Below are 19,442 nucleotides of genomic sequence, written 5' to 3'. Positions count from 1 at the left end.
GTGTGCTACATGCAAATTGAATAAATTTGGTTTAACTAAATTTCAAAGTCTTTCCAAATTGTAAACTCTGTTTGTGATCTAAAAGGTGCACTGTTTTGTCTTTAGCCTATGCTTTTGGTGATACATAAAATTATCTGAAGTCTAAGACTGTGCCAATGAGTTGTGTGAACCAAGTTTTAGAGTATCTAACTGTTAGTATCTGTTTGTTGAATGGATTTATTTATGGTAGTGTAATATTCTTAATTTGAAATAATCTAATTCAGTGAGTTGTGTATTCAAAAGAATACAACAGTATTTATATTAGACATATGGTGCAAGGAGGTCCCAAGCTTTTGATGTACTGCAAAAAATATATATAAATAATAATAATAAAATAATAATAATAATAATAATTTAAAAATATATCTGTGTGTATTAAGCATCAACCACCCATGAAGCAACTTATTCCAGTAATTAACAGATCACTGGTTAAAAAGAAAGCCTCACTTTCATTAAAATTAGAACAGTAGAAAGTCGGCAATTTCAACTGGTCCAATTTTTTTTTAATTAGTCCTTTTTTTTTTTTTTTTCCTTTAAAATTTCAAGTTACCTCTGTGCATAAATGGAAATATGTTTTGGATGTTTGAATATTACTCAATAAGGAAAAGACAAGTGAACAAAATTTTCATTGTATATTCTCCTCATCTCTGGGAAGGTTTTAAAATCAGTTTTGATTTGATAGCCCACTTCTACAATTATCCTCCACAAAAATCATCTGTATTAATTTTGGTTGTTCAAGCATTACTGGAAAAGAGAAGTTGAATTCCCACCAAATTTCCAGCATATGTTTCATTGGTTTCTAGGGAGCTTTTAAGACCAATTACATCTTCTCCTCTATACTCCCTATAATCAAATTGACAACAAATTTATAGTGCCTGTTTTTTTGGTTGCTGATGGGGGGTGTTTGTTTCCAATTCCACAGCACCCCTCCTACTTTAGTCCCTCAAAAAAGGACTTTGAAAGGAAACATTGCAGTAAATTTGGAACAGCAACTTTAATTGTTTTCAGAATTCAGAATTTGTTAAGGATATATTTTTTTGGAATTTTGTACCAATTTCATGTCTATAGATTAATCCGTACTCCCCCAATACAACCATTTCCTTCTCCACCTACCACTTAAGAAGGAATGCTGTACAAATACTACCTGAAGGCTACCCATCATATGAATACATTTAACTACTATCAGGGGTAAAGGAAAGGGTTTTTGCTTCCGTAAAGGCGAGTACAGTGGTCTCCGACAGTTTTTAAATTCTGTACAGTGGGATCAACTGATGATGTTACCAACAGTAAATTCTAAGTGGGAAGCATTCAAGGAATTAATCGTGGAAGCTACTAAAAGGTTCATACCTATTAAAAAATATTGTTCAAGGTTTAGGCCTAAATGGTTGTCAAATGAACTAATGAGACTCATAACAGAGAAGAAAAATGCATGGGATGCATATAAATTATCAAGCGACTCAGAAGCATATGGCAGATATAAGTTAATCTGTAATCAGGTCACAAAGGAGGTTCGGCAGGCGAAGGCAGATTATGAGAAATCCTTGGCAAAAGATGCTAAGAAAAACAGCAAGGATTTCTTTACTTATATAAACTCTAAAAGGAAGGGGATGAATCTGATCGGTCCACTTGACATCGATGGTTCGACTGTTGATGATCCTGCTCAGATAGCTAACAAACTGAATGAGTATTTTGCATCTACATTCACACATGAGGAATTATTAAGGTTTGAAAATGGCAGAAGGTTATCAAATTGTAGCAAGATACTTAATGATTTTGTAATAACCGAGAGCAAAGTGGAAGAGAAATTGTTGAAGTTAAACGTAAGAAAAGCGCCTGGGGTGGATGGGATCTATCCAGTTATATTAAAGGAGACGGCAAAGCAACTAAGCAAACCCTTAGCCATAATTATGAGAGCATCCTTGGACTCAGGGGAGGTTCCCACGGACTGGAGATGTGCAAATGTATCCCCAATTCACAAAGGGGGATCGAAGGGTGACACGAGTAATTACAGACCAGTTAGTTTAACTTCTGTTCCGGGCAAAATAATGGAGTCGCTGGTTAAAGATGCATTGCAGGATCATCTAGACAAGACTGCAGCAATAATTCAGACACAGCATGGGTTTGTTAAGGGAAAGTCTTGTCTGACAAATTTGATAGGATATTATGATGTGGTTACAAAGGAACTGGATGCGAAAAATAATTTTGATATCATATATTTGGATTTCAGGAAAGCTTTTGACACTGTTGCGCATAGAAGACTATTGTACAAATTGGAGCAGAATGGTATTAAGGGTAAGTTGCTACAATGGATAAAAGGATGGTTAAGTGCTAGAAGACAGAGGGTGGTAATCAATGGGTGCTGCTTTTCTTGGACTAATGTTATTAGTGGAGTCCCACAGGGTTCGGTGTTAGGTCCACTGTTGTTTTGTATATTTATCAATGATATTGATGAAGGTATATCAGGCTTAATGTCGAAGTTTGCAGATGATACATAGGCTGGCAGGGTTGTTAATGACAGTAATGGCAGTGTGCTACTGCAACAGGATCTAGATAATTTGGGCAGATGGGCTAAGAAGTGGCAACTGAAGTTTAACCTTGACAAATGCAAAGTACTACATATGGGTAGAAGTAACCCCAGAGAAACGTACCAACTGTGTGGTACTACACTTAAGGTGGTAGAAAATGAAAAAGACCTGGGAGTAATTGTGCAGGCAGATATGAAGTTTTCTGAGCAATGCAGACAGGCTGCCAGGGCAGGTCATGGGGTTTTGTCAATGATATATAGGAATTTTGCTAGCAGGGAAAAGGAGGTGATTATCCCTCTGTATAAGGCAATGGTCAGGCCACGGCTTGAGTACTGCGTACAGGTCTGGAGGCCTCATTTTAGGAAGGATGTAGATTTACTTGAGCGTGTACAGAGAAGGGCAACTAGATTGGTGAGGGGAATGAAGGGATCCTCTTACCAAGAGAGGCTTAAGTTCTGCAAATTGCAGTGGCTGGAGACTAGGCACCTGCGCAGTGATCTGATTGAGGTATATAAGGCCTTGAATGGGTTGAGCACTCTGAATTCTGATGGGATCCTTCCACTTGTTCAGATTACGAATCTAAGGGGGCATAAATTCAAATTAAGAAAAGACAGATGTAGAATAGATGTGCAGAAATTTTCCTTTAGCCAGCGGGTGGTTAATTGCTGGAACAAACTTCCATCTGTCGTTGTGGAAGTTGATAGGTTGAATAAATTTAAGGAGGAACTGGACAGGCATTTGGAGGGAATGGTATGTTTTTTTTTTTTTTTTTTTGGCTGATGCTGCATAAGCTCATACATTTGCTTTCTTGCATCACATGCCACTACTACTACTACTACTACTACTAATAGCATTTGGTGAGGTTTTGACAATCACTTCTCAAGTGTGGTATAGAAATTTTTAATCCCAAAAGTATGTTATTTGTTAATTGAACATGCTTCAAATATAATGCAATGTGTACATTACTTAACTTGTTATGCATCTGTTTTTGCACATCAGTGTTTCATATGGATGGGAAACTTATAACTAGAACTTTCATTACCATGAGGAATATATAATGAATGAAACAAATTTAAGCTAATGTATTTTGAGTCTCAGATATATATGGCTTAGTAAAAAATTTAAATTAGATTAAAAATGGGAAAGTAAAAATTATTAATAATATTAATTATTAATAATGTAAGAAAATGTACACTGCTTGATCAGTTCATTGATGTAAGAGAAACTAAAACACAAAAAATTTAAAAACAAAGAGCCCAAACAATGGCTTTCAAATACTGTTTTAGTTGGCATGAAAGCTGGTATGAGGCATACTTATTTAAAGTGAAATTGTATAGGTTTTAGGAAGCCTGATATAATTCAAATTCCCAGCTTGTTAAAAAAAATAAATAAATAAAAAAATCAGTTGGTAGGTGAACTTAAGGACATCAGAAGAGGTATTATGGCAAAACCACTCAGTACCCAATGCTCCATACACCAACAATTAATAATTAGACTGTAATTTGATTAGAACTTCTGCCTTGATTAGTTGACGTGAGGAGAATGTAAGGTGAAACGTATGGTCATGTTTGCTAAGTTCTGTTCTCAAGAAATTGCTACTGAAATTTAATTAGTGATAATATAGCCTTGTGCCTGGTACAGAAGTGGACCTGAATGGGATCAATACTACCTATTCTGGCTAATTTGCTAATATCTTTTAAACAGGTTGAGCAGGCATTGCAACCTGTTGGCATTGAGTTGGACAGGCAAATATTAATATTCTGCATTAGCATTAGCAAAGGCACATGATGCAAGAAAGCAAGCTTATATAGCATCAGCCAAAAAAAACAAACCCTTATTACACCCATCCACTCGCTCCAAATGTTTGTCAAGTTCTGCCTTGAATCTATTTAAGCTATCAACTTCTACAACGACAGATGGAAGTTTCTTCCAGCAATCAACCACCCGCTGGCTAAAGGCAAACTTCTGCACATCTATCCTACAACTGTCTTTCCTCAATTTGAATTTATGCCCTCTCACGTGATTATTCTGAGCAAGAGGAAGAATCCCATCAGCATTGAGTATGCTCAAACCATTCAAGGCTTTATACACCTCAATCAGATCACCTCACAGGGACACTGTAATTTGCAAAACTTAAGCCTTTCTTCATAAGAGCAACCCCATGTTCCATTCACTAATCTTGTTGCCCTTCTCTTTACTCATTCCTACAGCTCTACATCCTTCTTAAAATGAGGCCTCCAGACCTGTATGCAATACTCAAGGTGTGGTCTGGCCATTGCCTTATACAAAGGGATAATCACCTCCTTATCCCTGCTAGAAAAATTCCTGTATATCATTGACAAGACACCATAAGCTACTCTTGCAGACCATCTGCACTGCTCAGAAAACTTCATATCTGCCTGCACAATTACCCCAAGGTCCTTTTCATTCTCTACCACTGTCAGTGTGCTACCACAGAGTTGATACATTACTCTGGGATTACTGCTTCCCATATGTAGTACTTTACATTTGTCAATGTTAAACTCCATTTGCCACCTCTCAGCCCATCTGCTCAACTTTTCTAGATCCTTTTGCAGCATTGTACTGTCATTAGTGTTATTAACAACCCTGCCAACCTTTGTATCATCTGCAAACTTGGACATTAAGCCTGTTATACTATCATCAATATCATTTATATATATACAGAAAACAACAATGGATCCAAGAGTGAACCCTGAGGGACTCCACTAATAACATTAGTCCACGAAGAGCAGTGTCCATTGATTGCCACTCTCTGTCTTCTCCCACTCAACCATCCCTTTATCCATAACAGCAATTTGCCTCCAGTGCCACACTGCTCCAATTTGGGCAGCAGCCTTCCATGTGCAACAGTATCAAAGGCCTTTCTAAGATCCAAATATATGATATCAAAATTATTCTTTGCATCCAGTTCCTTTGTGACTACATCATAGTATCCAATCAAATTGGTCAGGCAAGACTTCCCCTTAACAAACCCATGCTGTGTCTGAGCTATAACTGAAGTCTTGTCTAGATGATCCTGCTATGCTTCTTTAACCAGTGCCTCCATTAATTTCCCTGGAACAGAAGTTAAACTAACAGGTCTGTAATTACCTGTCTCCCTTTGATCCTCCTTTGTGGATTGGGGTCACATTTGCACATCCCCAGTCCACGGGTACCTCCCCTGAGTCCAGGGAAGCTCTCATAATTATGGCTAAGGGTTTGCTTACTTTCTTTGCCGCTTCCTTTAATATAACTGGATAGATTCCATCCACCCCAGGTGCCTTTCTTGTGTTTATCTTCAACAATTTCTCCTCCACTTTACTCTCGGTTATTACAAGATTATCTAGCTTACTGCTAGAGTTGAATACACCCCTGGCATTCCCCTCACTGAATAACTCCTCATGTGTGAATGTCGATGCAATGAAAACTTTTTTGTGATGGTGGTAAAAAGGATCCTAGTTTATTTAAGGGAAAAAAAATTGTTTTAAGATCAGTTTTTCAAACTGTATTTTTTAGCATTAAAAGTATGTAAATACTTTTATATACTTTTACATATTTGTATATAAATACAAATATGTAAATCTGTAAAATACAGTTCAAATAATTAAACCTCGAAACAGAGTTACAATATTTAATTAATACTTTCTCAAAAAGGAAATACCCATTTCAATTAATTATAATAACATTAATTTTAGAACCAAAATAAAATTTTATGCTTTATTACATTCAGTATTTAATCTCGGGATCATTTTGTTACCACTGAAGACCACTAAAAGGGTGAAGAACTCAGCATTAAAGCTTGGGCATGTGTTCGACTTAAAGACAGTAATAATTGAACCATTATCCACTGTTCTGACTGAGTTGCTAATATCTTTTTAAATTGTTTAGCTTCACCTGAAAATGTTAGTCTGCTATACATTTAAAAATCTGAGATGCTGCCAGATGTCTGTTCAGAATAGAGGCCACTAGTCAAATGATGAGTAGCCAGTAGGCTTTGAAACAGTTGTCCTGTCAGTGTCTCAGATTATTAAATATATATCGAATTCACCTTCTCAGGTGATGCTATACTGTTTAAAAGATAGAAACTTAGGCAGAATGGATAATGGTATTTGTCACTGAATTGAACATAAGCCAAAACCTTACTTGGCCTCAATCTTCAGTGGAAATAATCCCCATAATTTAGATCTGAATGCAGTCAAGCATAATAATTTTATTTGATTTCAACTGCTGAAATCAAACCTAATATTTTAGAATTAAACCAAGGTTACAGAATCCTACCATACCAAATCAAGCTTTTGCATCAACGTTATTTTACCATATCACTGCCAATTAGCAAATCATTAAACTTTTTTTTTGTGACTTGCCATTACACTTTGATTCATCTGTGATGCTACTAAAACACCGACTCAAATCGATAAACTGCCTTTATTAAACAAAAATCAAAAATGCACATACTGACTGTATAAACTGTATATTAAAATAATAATAAAATAAAATGGTATATGACAAGAATAAAATGCGATAAAATATAAAATTAAAAACAAAAAAGTTGTTTAAAATCACTAAAACAGGAGCTTTTGGCAGCAGTGGCCACCTTCCCATGCATGCTCAGCCATAGCTGAACATGCCTGGGAAACTGAGCATGGCATTACAGCTAAAGAAGCCATGATCATGGATAGAGCACATGGCTAGAGAGTTTAAGGGTATGTTCGTCTGGATGCTATAGTTTTAATAGGGATGAGGGTTGTCACATTCATCCACTCTTTGAAGCCCTTATCCTAAGGAGAGACGAACGGTTTAGAGTGGTTCGTTCCATTTCCGGTTCCAATGCACTGAGAAATGGACTGTGCACAGGTGCCATAGTTCATGTTGCAGACCTGCTGGGGTGTATGTGTACATATATAGATTGTCGGATAACCTGCAACCATTATTATTTCTGATGAAGGTGGCCGCTGCTGCCAAAAGCTCCTGTTTTAGTGATTTTAAACATCTTTTTAGTGCTTTTAATTTTATATTTTATTGCATTTTATTCTTGTTATATACCATTTTATTTTATTATTATTTTAATATACAGTTTATACAGTCAATACGTGTATTTTTGTTTTTTGTTTAATAAAGGCATTTTATCGATTTGAGTCAGTGTTTTAGTAGCATCATAGATGAATCATAGAGTTCCTGACTCCAGAGGCCTCTTCAATGCCATTACACTTATTTTTATTTCTTTCAATAAATTGGAATTCTTCTTTTGCAGTCATCCAGGTCATCCATTTGCATTACATTGCAATATTAATAATATTGTTTATCTAATTTGTTGTCAACACGGTTGTTATTTTGTTATTTTATTTTTGTTATTTAGAGCATTAGCAACTAAGGCCATATTGCTCCGGGATATGCGGTGGTCATTCCCTGACCTTTCCGCATCCTCCGGAAATGGTGGTGATGGGCTCGAACCCCGGTCTAATCAAGAAGCGTGTGCTACGCACTGCTGTTCCTTCCCACCTGGCTATGGAGGCACCCAACAGGGTTGTAATGTTGCCTGTTATACTGGTAGAGTTTGAACTCAGTTTAAGTCCACTACTTTATTAGGCATAAGGGTTTATTATTATCAATTAAGTTTTAACCCAGTAGCATTACATGGAACCTGACGGGTCACTCTCCAAAATAACTGTTGTGTATTAATTGTTGGTTCAATGCCAGTGGCTGAAACTTTCAATGCCTTCCTAAATATAGACAAGCTTTTATTTGAGCAATTTTGGAACAAACAATTATTGATTACTTGGATTATATCCATTTATTTACTTAAAGTCACAATACAAGAATCGCAGATAAACAATCAAGCCCTGAGCCAGTAGTATAACAGAACCAAATTTAAAATTATACCATAAAGAGAAAATAATGAAAATAAGTTACTGGCACAACTAAACAATTTGCATGCATAATGTAATAACAAAATAAGTTGCATTTTATTAACACAGTATAAACCAGCTAATCATTAATAACATGCAATTGAATACAAGTAGCGTCAATAAACAAACAGATAAAAAAAAAGTTCAGAGTTCCCAAAAGTATTTTCTGATATTTTCATATAATATTCAGTCCTGAGAAGAAGATGTGGCAGCCTTTCTATGGAGATGAATTAGTTGATTAGAACTTAAAGGAGATTTATCTTCAACAATCTTATATAATATAACAGTTATGAGCAGGAATTGTAGTACAGGTAAGTAACAGGCTCATTTTCCAGAAAATTCAGTTGTTGAAAGGCTGCCAAGCCACTGCTGGATTTGGTTTATGGAAAATAGCCTGAAATGCAAAAAAAAACTTAACCACAAGCAGAAGATTATATCCAGTACAGTAAAGATGCATGAATTTACTTGATTCATATAAGAGGCACACAAATTCAAAGAGTAAAAATATTAACATTATGTACAGTGGAGATCAAAAGACATGCAAAGAACCTGTCAGGAACCATACAAATATTTAATAATTTTGCCTTCCACTTCAATGTGCTGGTGTTGGTTTCAGTGCAACATAAACAGTACATTGCCGAAACCAAAACTATCATGTTGGTTGACTTGCATTTGGTACTTTTTTGTTTTATGTTTAATTTTTGTACAGTGTGTGTTTTTGTCTCCACTGATGTAAAATGGCTTCTTGTTTCAATTATTATTTTTTTTTGTTTATTCTACCTTTATTTATATGACAAGACATATTAGAATGTGTGCCTGTAAGTTTGAATCTTTACTTTCCTAACAGTTTTCTAAACTGGAATATGGAAGTAACTATTATGAACAATGTTTTTTTTTTTTTTTTTTTTTTTTTTTCAGTAGAACCAAGAGTTTTGTTTTGTTGAAAATAGTATATGTAAAAATAATTTAAAATTTTCATATTTTGTTTTAAAAAATAAAAATAACATTTAATAAATATTGCAATGCATTGGTGTATTTAAAAAAATAAAAACTTTTTCACCGAAATGTAAGTTGAACACCAATTACGTACTGTGCAATATTTGTTGCAAATATGGGTGTGATTGCTGCTGGATTAATAGTAATGAACCATAACTTGCCTTACTCCTTGAGAACAGAACTTAGTCAACATGCATATTCCACTTTACAGCCTCCTCAGATAAACTGTCACAAATTTGAATGAAATTACAGTCTAATTACAGTCTAATTGAGAGTGTATGAAGCATTGACTATTGAATAATTTTGCTGTTATTTGTCTTCTTTTGTTATCCTTAATGTTCATCTGCCAGCTGTTTTTCACATAAGTGGAAGTTGACTCATACTATGTTTTCCTAAAATCCACATTGAGCTGCTCATGCCAAGCTTCATAGTTACAAAATAAAACTCTTTTAAAATATCAACTGCACTCAGGGCCAGATTTACAAATAAGCTAAACAAGCTACAGCTTAGGACCTTGCATTACAAGAGTCTCGCTCCATCTTAAAAAAATCCTTTTTTAATATTGTCACAGGTGAACTGTAAGAGAGAAGGGCCTCATACATGTTATAGCTTAGGGCAACAACAAGTTTAAATCCAGCCCTGACTGCACCTCATATAAATTCTTAAACCAAATGAAGATAGCCTTCAAAGGCAATTGTTTTAACATTTGGGTTTTAATAAAAACATCAACCCAACATGAGAAGTGTATACACTTTCACAATTAGGATATCAATAATCATTTTAACTTTCACCTTAAATTTCTAGTAAGCCATATGATCAAGGAGATGAGTCTCAAAGTACATAAGCTTTTGCTAATTTGTTTCATTAATTGTTTAATGAAATTGATCAATGAATATTGATTAAAGAAGTTGGAAACCTTCTTTAATTATGTTCATCAATTGTGCCTCTGCAATCATTTTTAAACCTTTTGATTCATTTATACACAGTTAGACTTATTATTTTAACATTCTACTCTGGATTTTACTTTCTCACCTTTAGATTACAAAAAATGAATAATCATATGGTGTTCTTCAAAAGTGCACATATAGTAAGATGGGCAGACAGCCATATACAAAGAACAAATAGTACCACAACAGTAAGGGCTTTGAAAACATATATTGTAGGTATCCAAAGAATCTGTTTTCCTTTGGAATAATCATTCCTGCTTTAAGCAGTAGTTACACAGATCTGTGTTTTTCACATGTGGCCTCTGAGGAGTATGTATATCGAACTATATTTTGAAATTCTCTTAAAATGTATTGTTTGAAGCAACTTCAATATGTACAAATTGTCGTAATTTTTCTAGTGTGTGTGAGATGCAATCTCATAGCTGCGTTTCCAATCAGTTATAGACAATTTGTAATAGATAGCAACACAAATATAGCTTTGAAAATTGAAGGAGAAGACTGCACCTGTTGACCTGTCATCTGATTTAGACTTACAAAGGCCAAAATTGAAGAAATTTTGAGAAATTCATAGTTCAAATTTTGGACTTATAAAAGCTGAAATTTAGACTTTCTGGAGAATTCAAATTCCGAATTTAATAAAACCAAATAAAGTGATGCATAAATACATCTAGAGAATATTGTTGCATCAAAAAAGTAATGACAAGTTTTGTTACTAATTTTTTATGACTTTTTTAAATTGTGATTTGATTTTTGACAATAATTTTGCTCTATTGGTGGGCATAAAGTTAAAATAAAAACATATTAATACTTTAAATTATTTATGTACAAAGCTTATATTGCTACAAAATTTTAAAATCCAACGAAAAAATTCATTCCATGGAGTTCACCACTACGAAAATTCACTGCAAGAGATCCATCCCCATCCATGTGTGGCCAACTTGCTGCTGAAAATGGTTAAAATTGAGTATAATTTTTTTGCTATTAAATTTGTTACCTCTTTAACTTACCCTTGTATCATATTTTATCTGTTCATTATGAGATACTTTTAAATTAATATCTAGGCCATTATAAAATTTGTACTGCATTAATAAAATTATAAAATTTTTGTGCAGGATTGTCAATGGTTTTATCTATCATGGCCTGTCTTTAAGGGTAAGTGAACTGGTTGATGATCCTTTTCTTAATTTTTTTCTCTCCGGAGCAATTGAGCTTCCAGTCTACCCCATCAGTATATTTATTGTGCACTTTTTGGGTCGGAGAATATCACTAATGGGAAGTATGGTAATAGAAGGCCTATTATGTGTTTTCATTCTAGCAGTACCAAAAGGCAAGTATATTTTTATTTTTTATAAAATATATGTGTTATTATATAATAACACAAATTGTTTAGAATATCAAATTGGTCAATGATGTTGCAAACGTATCTGTGTAACTAGATTTATTTGTGCTTAGATAGCTGCAGAATATCTATCTATGTATGAATATCGTATATAAGGAGTAGTCCAGAAGTGAAACAATGTGTCCATAGTTTTAAAATTATTGATGCATTTTTTGTTTTTTATTTTTTCTTTTTTAGACGTGTCTTGAATGACATTTCAATTTTCTTTAGGAGATAGATAGAATTGAATTGCAATATCAAATATATAAATGCCATTGAACCAGATCATAAATTTAAGAATCATTATAACTTCAGTTCTCCCAACTATCCACAGTCAAGACTGGTTAGTTATAATATGAGTCGGAATGCGTACTTGGAAGGGTACCAGTAGGGAATATATTACAACAAAGGCCTCTCTACAGACTCTCAAAATATTGAGAGTTACCTTGGAATGAGGATCTCAAAATTATCACTTTGTGAAAAATTTTCTGAACTTGATCAGGCATAGTTCTTTGGCCAACTAATTTGTTTGGACTAATGAGATGCAGTTTAAATGGATAAATAAATAAACACATTTTTTATTATTCCTTGGAAAATTGTGTGACATGGTGTTACACAGACATAAGCAGTGCAGAATTGAAATTTGGGGAGTACAGTGTGTACAGAAACGATAGACATGACAGGAAGGGAGGAGGGATTATGCTGTTAGTGAAGAAACACATAAAATCTAAGGATGTGCATCCAATTGATCTTAGTGGACAATGCAAAGTTGAGTCTGTTTGGTGTGACATAAGCACTGGGAAAAGAAAAATAAGAGTAGGTGTGTGTTATAGGCCAAATGAATCTGACGAGTATAATGAGCAGTTGTGCAGAGAAATAGAGTGGGCCAGTAAATCAGAGTGTCTTATAATGGGATATTTTAATTTCCCAGAGATTGACTGGGATTTGTGGGTTGGTCACACACACACACTAGCAAGGCTTTTGTGGATTTATTGGATGATTGTTTTCTACAGCGCATGTTCGGGAGGCAACTAGAGGGATTAATACTCTTGATCTGATTATCAGCAGTGATTATTCATGCATTAAGAATTTGCAAATAAAGGAACCACTGGGTGACAGTGATCACAATGTACTGATGTGGGAATTACTTAATGATGTAACTACCATCAAGGCTAAAGGAAAGGGCTTTTGCTTTCGTAAAGGTGACTACAGGGGTCTCGGACAGTTTTTAAATTCTGTACAGTGAGATCAACTGATGTTATCAATGTTCAATTCTAAATGGGAAGCTTTCGGGGATTTAATTTTGGAGGCTACTAGGCTTTTCATTCCAGTTAAGAAATACTGTTCAAGGTTCAGGCCTAAATGAATGTCAGATGAACTAATGAGGTTCGTGGCAGAGAAGAAAAATGTATGGGATGCATATAAAGTATCAGGTGACACAGAATCCTATGGCAGATATAAACTAATCTGTAATCAAGTCACAAAGGAGGTTAAGCAGGCGAAGGCCTGCCTAACCTCCTTTGTGAGGAAACCTTGGCAAAGGATGCAAAGAAAAACAGCAAAGAGTTCTTTACTTATGTAAACTCTAGAAGGAAAGCGATGAATCATATTGGATCACTTAATGTAGATGGGTTGACTATTGATGATAATGCTCGGGTAGCTGATAAACTGAAGTTTGCATCTGCATTCACACATGAGGAGTTATTCAATGAGAGAAGTGCCGGAAATTTATCAAACTCTAACAGGGAGCTAAGTGATTTTGTAATAATTGAGAGCAAAGTGAAGAAGAAATTGTTGAAGTTAAACATAAAAAAGGCACTTAGGGTGAATGGAATCTATCCAGTTATATTAAAGGAGGCAGAAAAGGAAGTAAGCAAACCCTTAGCCACAATTATGAGAGCTTCCTTGGACTCAGGGGAGGTCCCCATAGACTGGAGGTGTGAAAATGTATCACCAATTCACAAAGGAGGTTCAAAAGGTGACACAGGTAACTATTGACCAGTTAGTTTAACTTGTGTTCCAGGGAAAATAATGGAATAACTGGTTAAAGAAGCATTGCAGGATCATCTAGACAAGTCTGCAGTAATAGTTAAGGCACAGGATTCCCTTTAACAAACATGGGTTTGTTAAAGGTAGGTCTTGTTTGACCAATTTGATTGGATAGTATGATGTGGTCACAAGGGAACTGAATGCCAAAAAATAATTTTGATATTATATACATGGATTTCAGGAAAGCTTTTGATACTGTTGCACATGGAAGACTGCTGTACAAATTGGAGAGGTATGCCATTAAGGGAAAGTTGCTACAATGGATAAAAGGATGGTTGAGTGGGAGACGACAGAGAGTGATAATCAACCGACACTGCTCTTCGTGGATAAACGTTATTGGTGAAGTTCCCCAGGGTTCGGTGTTGGGCCCATTGTTCTTTTGTATATTTATCAATGATATTGATGAAGGTATATCAGGTTTAATGTCCAAGTTTGCAGATGATACAAAGATTGGCAGGGTTGTTAATGACAGTAAAGACAGTATGCTGCTCCAACTGGATCTAAATAAGTTGGGCAAATGAGCTGAAAAGTTGCAACTGAAGTTTAACATTGACAAATGCAAAGTACTGTATATGGATAGCAGTAACCAAAGAGAAACGTACCAACTGTGTTGTACTACACTCAGGAAAGTGGAAAGTGAAAAAGACCTGGGGTAGTTGTACAGTAAAATATGAAGTTCACTGCACAGTGCAGAGGGGCTGCCAGGGCAGATCATGGAGTCTTTTCATTGATATATAGGAATTTTAATAGCAGGGACAGAGGTGATTATCCTGTTATACAAGGCAATGGTCAGGCCACACCTAGAGTACTGTACAGGTCTGGAGGCCTCATTTTAGGAAGGATGTAGAGTTGCTAGAACGAGTACAAAGAAGGTGCTCTTACTAAGAAAGGCTTAAGTTCTGCAAATTGCAGCACCTGGAGAGTTTGTTATTTGATTTTTAGGAGCATTAGCAACTAAGGCCATATTGCTCCAGGATATGTAGTGGTCATTCCCTGACCTTTCCGCATCCTCCGTATTTGGTGGTGAATGGCTCGAACCCTGGTCTAATCAAGAAGCGTGTGGTACGCACTGCTGCTCCTTTCCACCTGGCTACGGAGGCGCCATCTGGAGAGTAGCCACCTGCAATTGTTGTTGTTATTTGGTTTTTAGGAGCATTAGCAACTAAGGCCATATTGCTTCAAGGATATGCGGTGGTCATTCCCTGACCTTTCCACAACCATATTTGGTGGGTCACAGGCTCGAATCCCGGTCTAATCAAGAAGCGTGTGCTACGCACTGCTGCTGCTCCTGCCCACCTGGCTACAGAGGTGCCCGGCACCTGTGAGGTGATCTGATTGAGGTGTATAAGGTCTTGAATGGATTGAGCAAGCTGAATGCTGATGGGATTTCTTCTTGCTCAGATTAAGAACCTGAGGGGGCACAGATTCAAATTAAGGAAAGACAGCTGTAGAATAGATATGTGGAAATTTGCCTTTAGCCAGCTGGTAGTTGATTGGTGGAACAGACTTCCATCTTTTGTTGTGGAAGTTGATAGCATAAATAAATTTAAGGCTGAGCTGTACAGGCATTTGGAATGAATGGAGGGGTTAAATGGGAGGTTTTTTATTTTTATTTTTTGGCTGATGTTGCATAAGCTTGCTTTCTTGCATAGTATGCATCTGCTAATGCTAATTATCATTTTTCTTTCATTGCACTATCACCAGCATTATCAAAAAAGAACCCATTGTCAGAATGATATCTAAAATTAATTTTAGATATCATTCTGAATTGTTTGGTGATTATTTTGTCAAAATTATTGTGTTATTGTCCAATTTTTTGTCTCTGAGTTTTTGTCTTGTCTCTGAGTTTTTTAAAAAAATTTCCACAAGATTTGGTCACAGAATTACATTTAATGGTCACTTTGCTGTCCAGATTTAACACTGATCTCCTTTTATTGAGAAGAGGTAAAAATAATTTATGCTCCCAAACCTTAAACATAAGCACAGATATAATACAGCATGAGTTTGATTGATATCAGCACACTTGCTGCTTAAGGAAATGAGAACTCACTTTTAGAGTGTAGTATTTTTTAAACTAATTATTTGATCATGCATAGGATCACATGATTAGTTACCACCTTTTCAATTTAGTTATTACCATTTTTAGGAACACATCGGAGGGCAGAACTAATATTAAATTAGCATTAACCTGTTTGTGAGTGCACACACACACACACACACACACTGATGTATATATATAGATATGGGGTTCCTATGTAGGTCTGTGAATAAAAATGTATATACAAGGTGTTTCAATTAAAGGGCACTGTAGTCTGTCTTGCTTATTTTAGGCTCACTCTTTTTTCTGGACCATTGGTTTTTTTTTTTTTTTTTTTGTATTTCGGCTGGAATTTTTTTAATTTTATGTTAATATTGGACTAAATATTATCATTTTAGATTTTATGATTTATAAATTAAAATTTTGCTTTATTAGTTGCTTTTTTCTCAGTGGGAAAGGTGTACCCTGTCTCAGTTTAGTCTAAAAACATCATTGGTGCACTTCTGAACAAATGTAAATTGTTTTTATTTAAAATAAAATAAAATAGAAACATGAATATGGTTGTAGTGTGAAGAGATACAACACAACTACATTTATACACAGCCAGTTTTTTTCTATCCATTTAAAAACATAAGGAAGCATTCCTATTGCTTCTTTATATCACATACAACTATTACATTTCTTTTTCTTTTTTTTTTTTTTTTTTTTTTTTTTTCAGATAAAATCAGTTTACATTCATTTTAGAAGTACACTGATGATGTTTTTAAACTAAACTAAACATGGGGAATATTTACCACTGAAAAAAAAAAGTTGGTTAGGCAGAATTTAAATTTAGCATTAGCAATAGTGGTGACAAATAATGGCTATACAGTATCAGCCAAAAAAAAAAAAAAATCCCATTTCACCTATACATCCCCTCCAATAGTTTTAGTTCTTCCTTGAATTTATTTAAATTATCAACTTTCAGATTAAATCAGTTTACATTCATTTTAGAAGTACACTGATGATGTTTTTAAACTAAACTAAGGACTAACCATCCTTCTGAATTTGATGAATTTGTGCCCCCCTCATGTGTGCAGTCTGAACAAGAGGAAGAATCCCATCAGGATTGAGCTTACTCAATCCATTCAAAGCCTTAAACACCTCAATCAGATCACCTCGCAGGTGCTTAGTCTCCAGATGTTGGAATTTGCAGAACTGAAACCTTTCTTGGTAAGAGCACCCCATCATTCCCCCTCACCAATCTTGTTGCCCTTCTCTATACTCATTCTAGCAGCTCTACATTTTTCTTAAAATGAGACCTCCAGACCCATATGCAGTACTCAAAATGTGATAGCAATAGTGGTGACAAATAATGGCTATACAGTCTGCATAAGGCAATCTGACCATTGCCTTATGCAGTGGGATAATTAACTCCTTTTCCCTACTAGAAAAATTCCTGTATATCATTAACAAAACCCCATGAGCTGTCCTGGCAGCCTATCTGTTCTGCCCAGAGAAATTATTATCTGATTGTATAATTACCCCTAGGTATAGTACCACACAGTTGGTACTACATGTAGGAGTAATTGTTATCCCGAGTGTAGTATTCACAGTTGGTATGTTACTCTGGGGTTACTGCTATCCATATGCAGTACTTTGCATTTGTCAATGTTCAACTTCAATTCTCAGCCCATCTGCCTAACTTTTCTAGATCCTGTTGTAACAGTATACCATCATTACTGTCATTAACAACCCTGCCAACCTTTGTATCATCAGCAAACTTGAACATAAGGCTCTTATACCTTCATCAGTATCATTAATAAATATAGAAAACAACAATGAACCCTGGAGAACTCTCATTTGTCCATGAACAGCAGTGTCCATTGATTATCACTCTCTGTCTTCTCCCACTCAACCATCCCTTTATCCATAGCAACATCAGAGCAGTGTAGCATCAAGGGCAACTTGCCTTTGATGCTGCTGCATTGCTCCAGTTTTTATGTATAGCAGTTTTTTATGAGCAACAGTATCAAAAGTTTTCCTGAAATCTATCTAAGTATATTATATCAAAATTATTTTTTGCATCCAGTTCCTTTGTGAACACATCGTAGTATCCAATCAAACTTCTCTGACACAATTTCCCCTTAACACACCTGTGCTGTCTGAAGTATAATTGCAGCCATGTCAAGATGATCCTGAATCACTTCTCTTTCATATATATATGATCTCATCATTGAGATCATATATACAGGGTGTCCCAAAAATATTGGTACAAATGTTTAGGGGAGGTAGGTAACATCTAAAGGAATGTGAATCGCATAGGAACCCATAACCGGAAACGTCACGTGAAAGTAATAGCAGAGGCACAAGAAGCAGAAATGACACAAGACAGTAATTAGTGGCAAACATTTATTTGACATAATATTAGACATAATGCAGCCATGTCAAGATGATCCTGAATCACTTCTCTTTCATATATATATGATCTCATCATTGAGATCATATATACAGGGTGTCCCAAAAATATTGGTACAAATGTTTAGGGGAGGTAGGTAACATCTAAAGGAATGTGAATCGCATAGGAACCCATAACCGGAAACGTCACGTGAAAGTAATAGCAGAGGCACAAGAAGCAGAAATGACACAAGACAGTAATTAGTGGCAAACATTTATTTGACATAATATTAACAATGGAGTATGAGATGGATGCATTTCATGATGTTACAACAGATGCTCGAAGGTTCCACCATGAGACACGATGCATGCGTGGCACCGACGCAGCATGGATTGGCGGACACGGTTGAACACACCTGGAGTTTCTTTGACAGTAGCAGCAGCACAGACGAGTCTCGCACAAGATCCATTTCCATCTCCACAGGTGGTTCATACATGATAGATTTGAGGGCCCCCCACAGAAAGAAATCAAGGCTTGATAAATCAGGCGAGCGTGGGGGCCAGGCAACGGGTCCACCACGGCCAATCCATCGACGCCCAAAACGCCTGTTCAAATGGTCACGAACACACCTTCCATAATGGGCAGGCACCCCATCATGTTGAAACCAAATGTTGCATCTCACATTTGCTGGAACATCATCAAGTAACCCTGATAGAACTTGTTCAAGAAAGATCCGATATTTAGCGGAGTTCATGCAGGATGATAACAGGTATGGGCTGACTAAGCAGTCACCGACCATACTTTCCCACACATTTATTGCGAAGCGATGTTGTGCCACATGGGGGCGCACACCGTGTGGGCCCTCTGCTAATCCATACACTAGGTGCATGTCTGCCAGCTCACAGTTCATATATCGATGCATGCTCTTCGTGCGGCGACTACTGCTTGAATGAGTAAACCAGAAATTTTCCCTCTCGCAAACTGATGAACAGTGCCATGTACTGACTTATGGTGATGTTTCCGGTTATGGGTTCCTATGCGATTCACATTCCTTTAGATGTTACCTACCTCCCCTAAACGTTTGTACCAATATTTTTGAGACAAACTGTATATGAAAGAAGTATTTGGTGACTCCATTATTTTCCCTGGAACAGAAGTTAAACTAACAGGTCTATAATTACTTTACT

General features: G+C 35.9%; 1 protein-coding gene across 1 annotated transcript in view; it reads left to right on the top strand.

Annotated features, from left to right (window-relative positions):
- LOC150081424 (solute carrier family 22 member 4-like) overlaps positions 1-19,442 on the top strand; it is a 130,722-nt gene that overhangs the window by 69,299 nt on the left and 41,981 nt on the right. Inside the window, exon 6 of the mRNA XM_090380198.1 lies at positions 11,526-11,565. Coding sequence (XP_090236324.1) covers positions 11,526-11,565 — 40 coding nt within the window. The remainder of the gene's footprint in view (positions 1-11,525; positions 11,566-19,442) is intronic.

Source organism: Mastigoproctus giganteus, chromosome 8, assembly GCF_048544385.1.
Source record: "Mastigoproctus giganteus isolate SK-2022 chromosome 8, ASM4854438v1, whole genome shotgun sequence".
Taxonomy (NCBI): Eukaryota; Metazoa; Arthropoda; class Arachnida; order Uropygi; family Thelyphonidae; genus Mastigoproctus; species Mastigoproctus giganteus.
The sequence above is the reverse complement of the archived record's forward strand: the minus strand, read 5'-3'. Positions and strand labels throughout refer to the sequence as shown.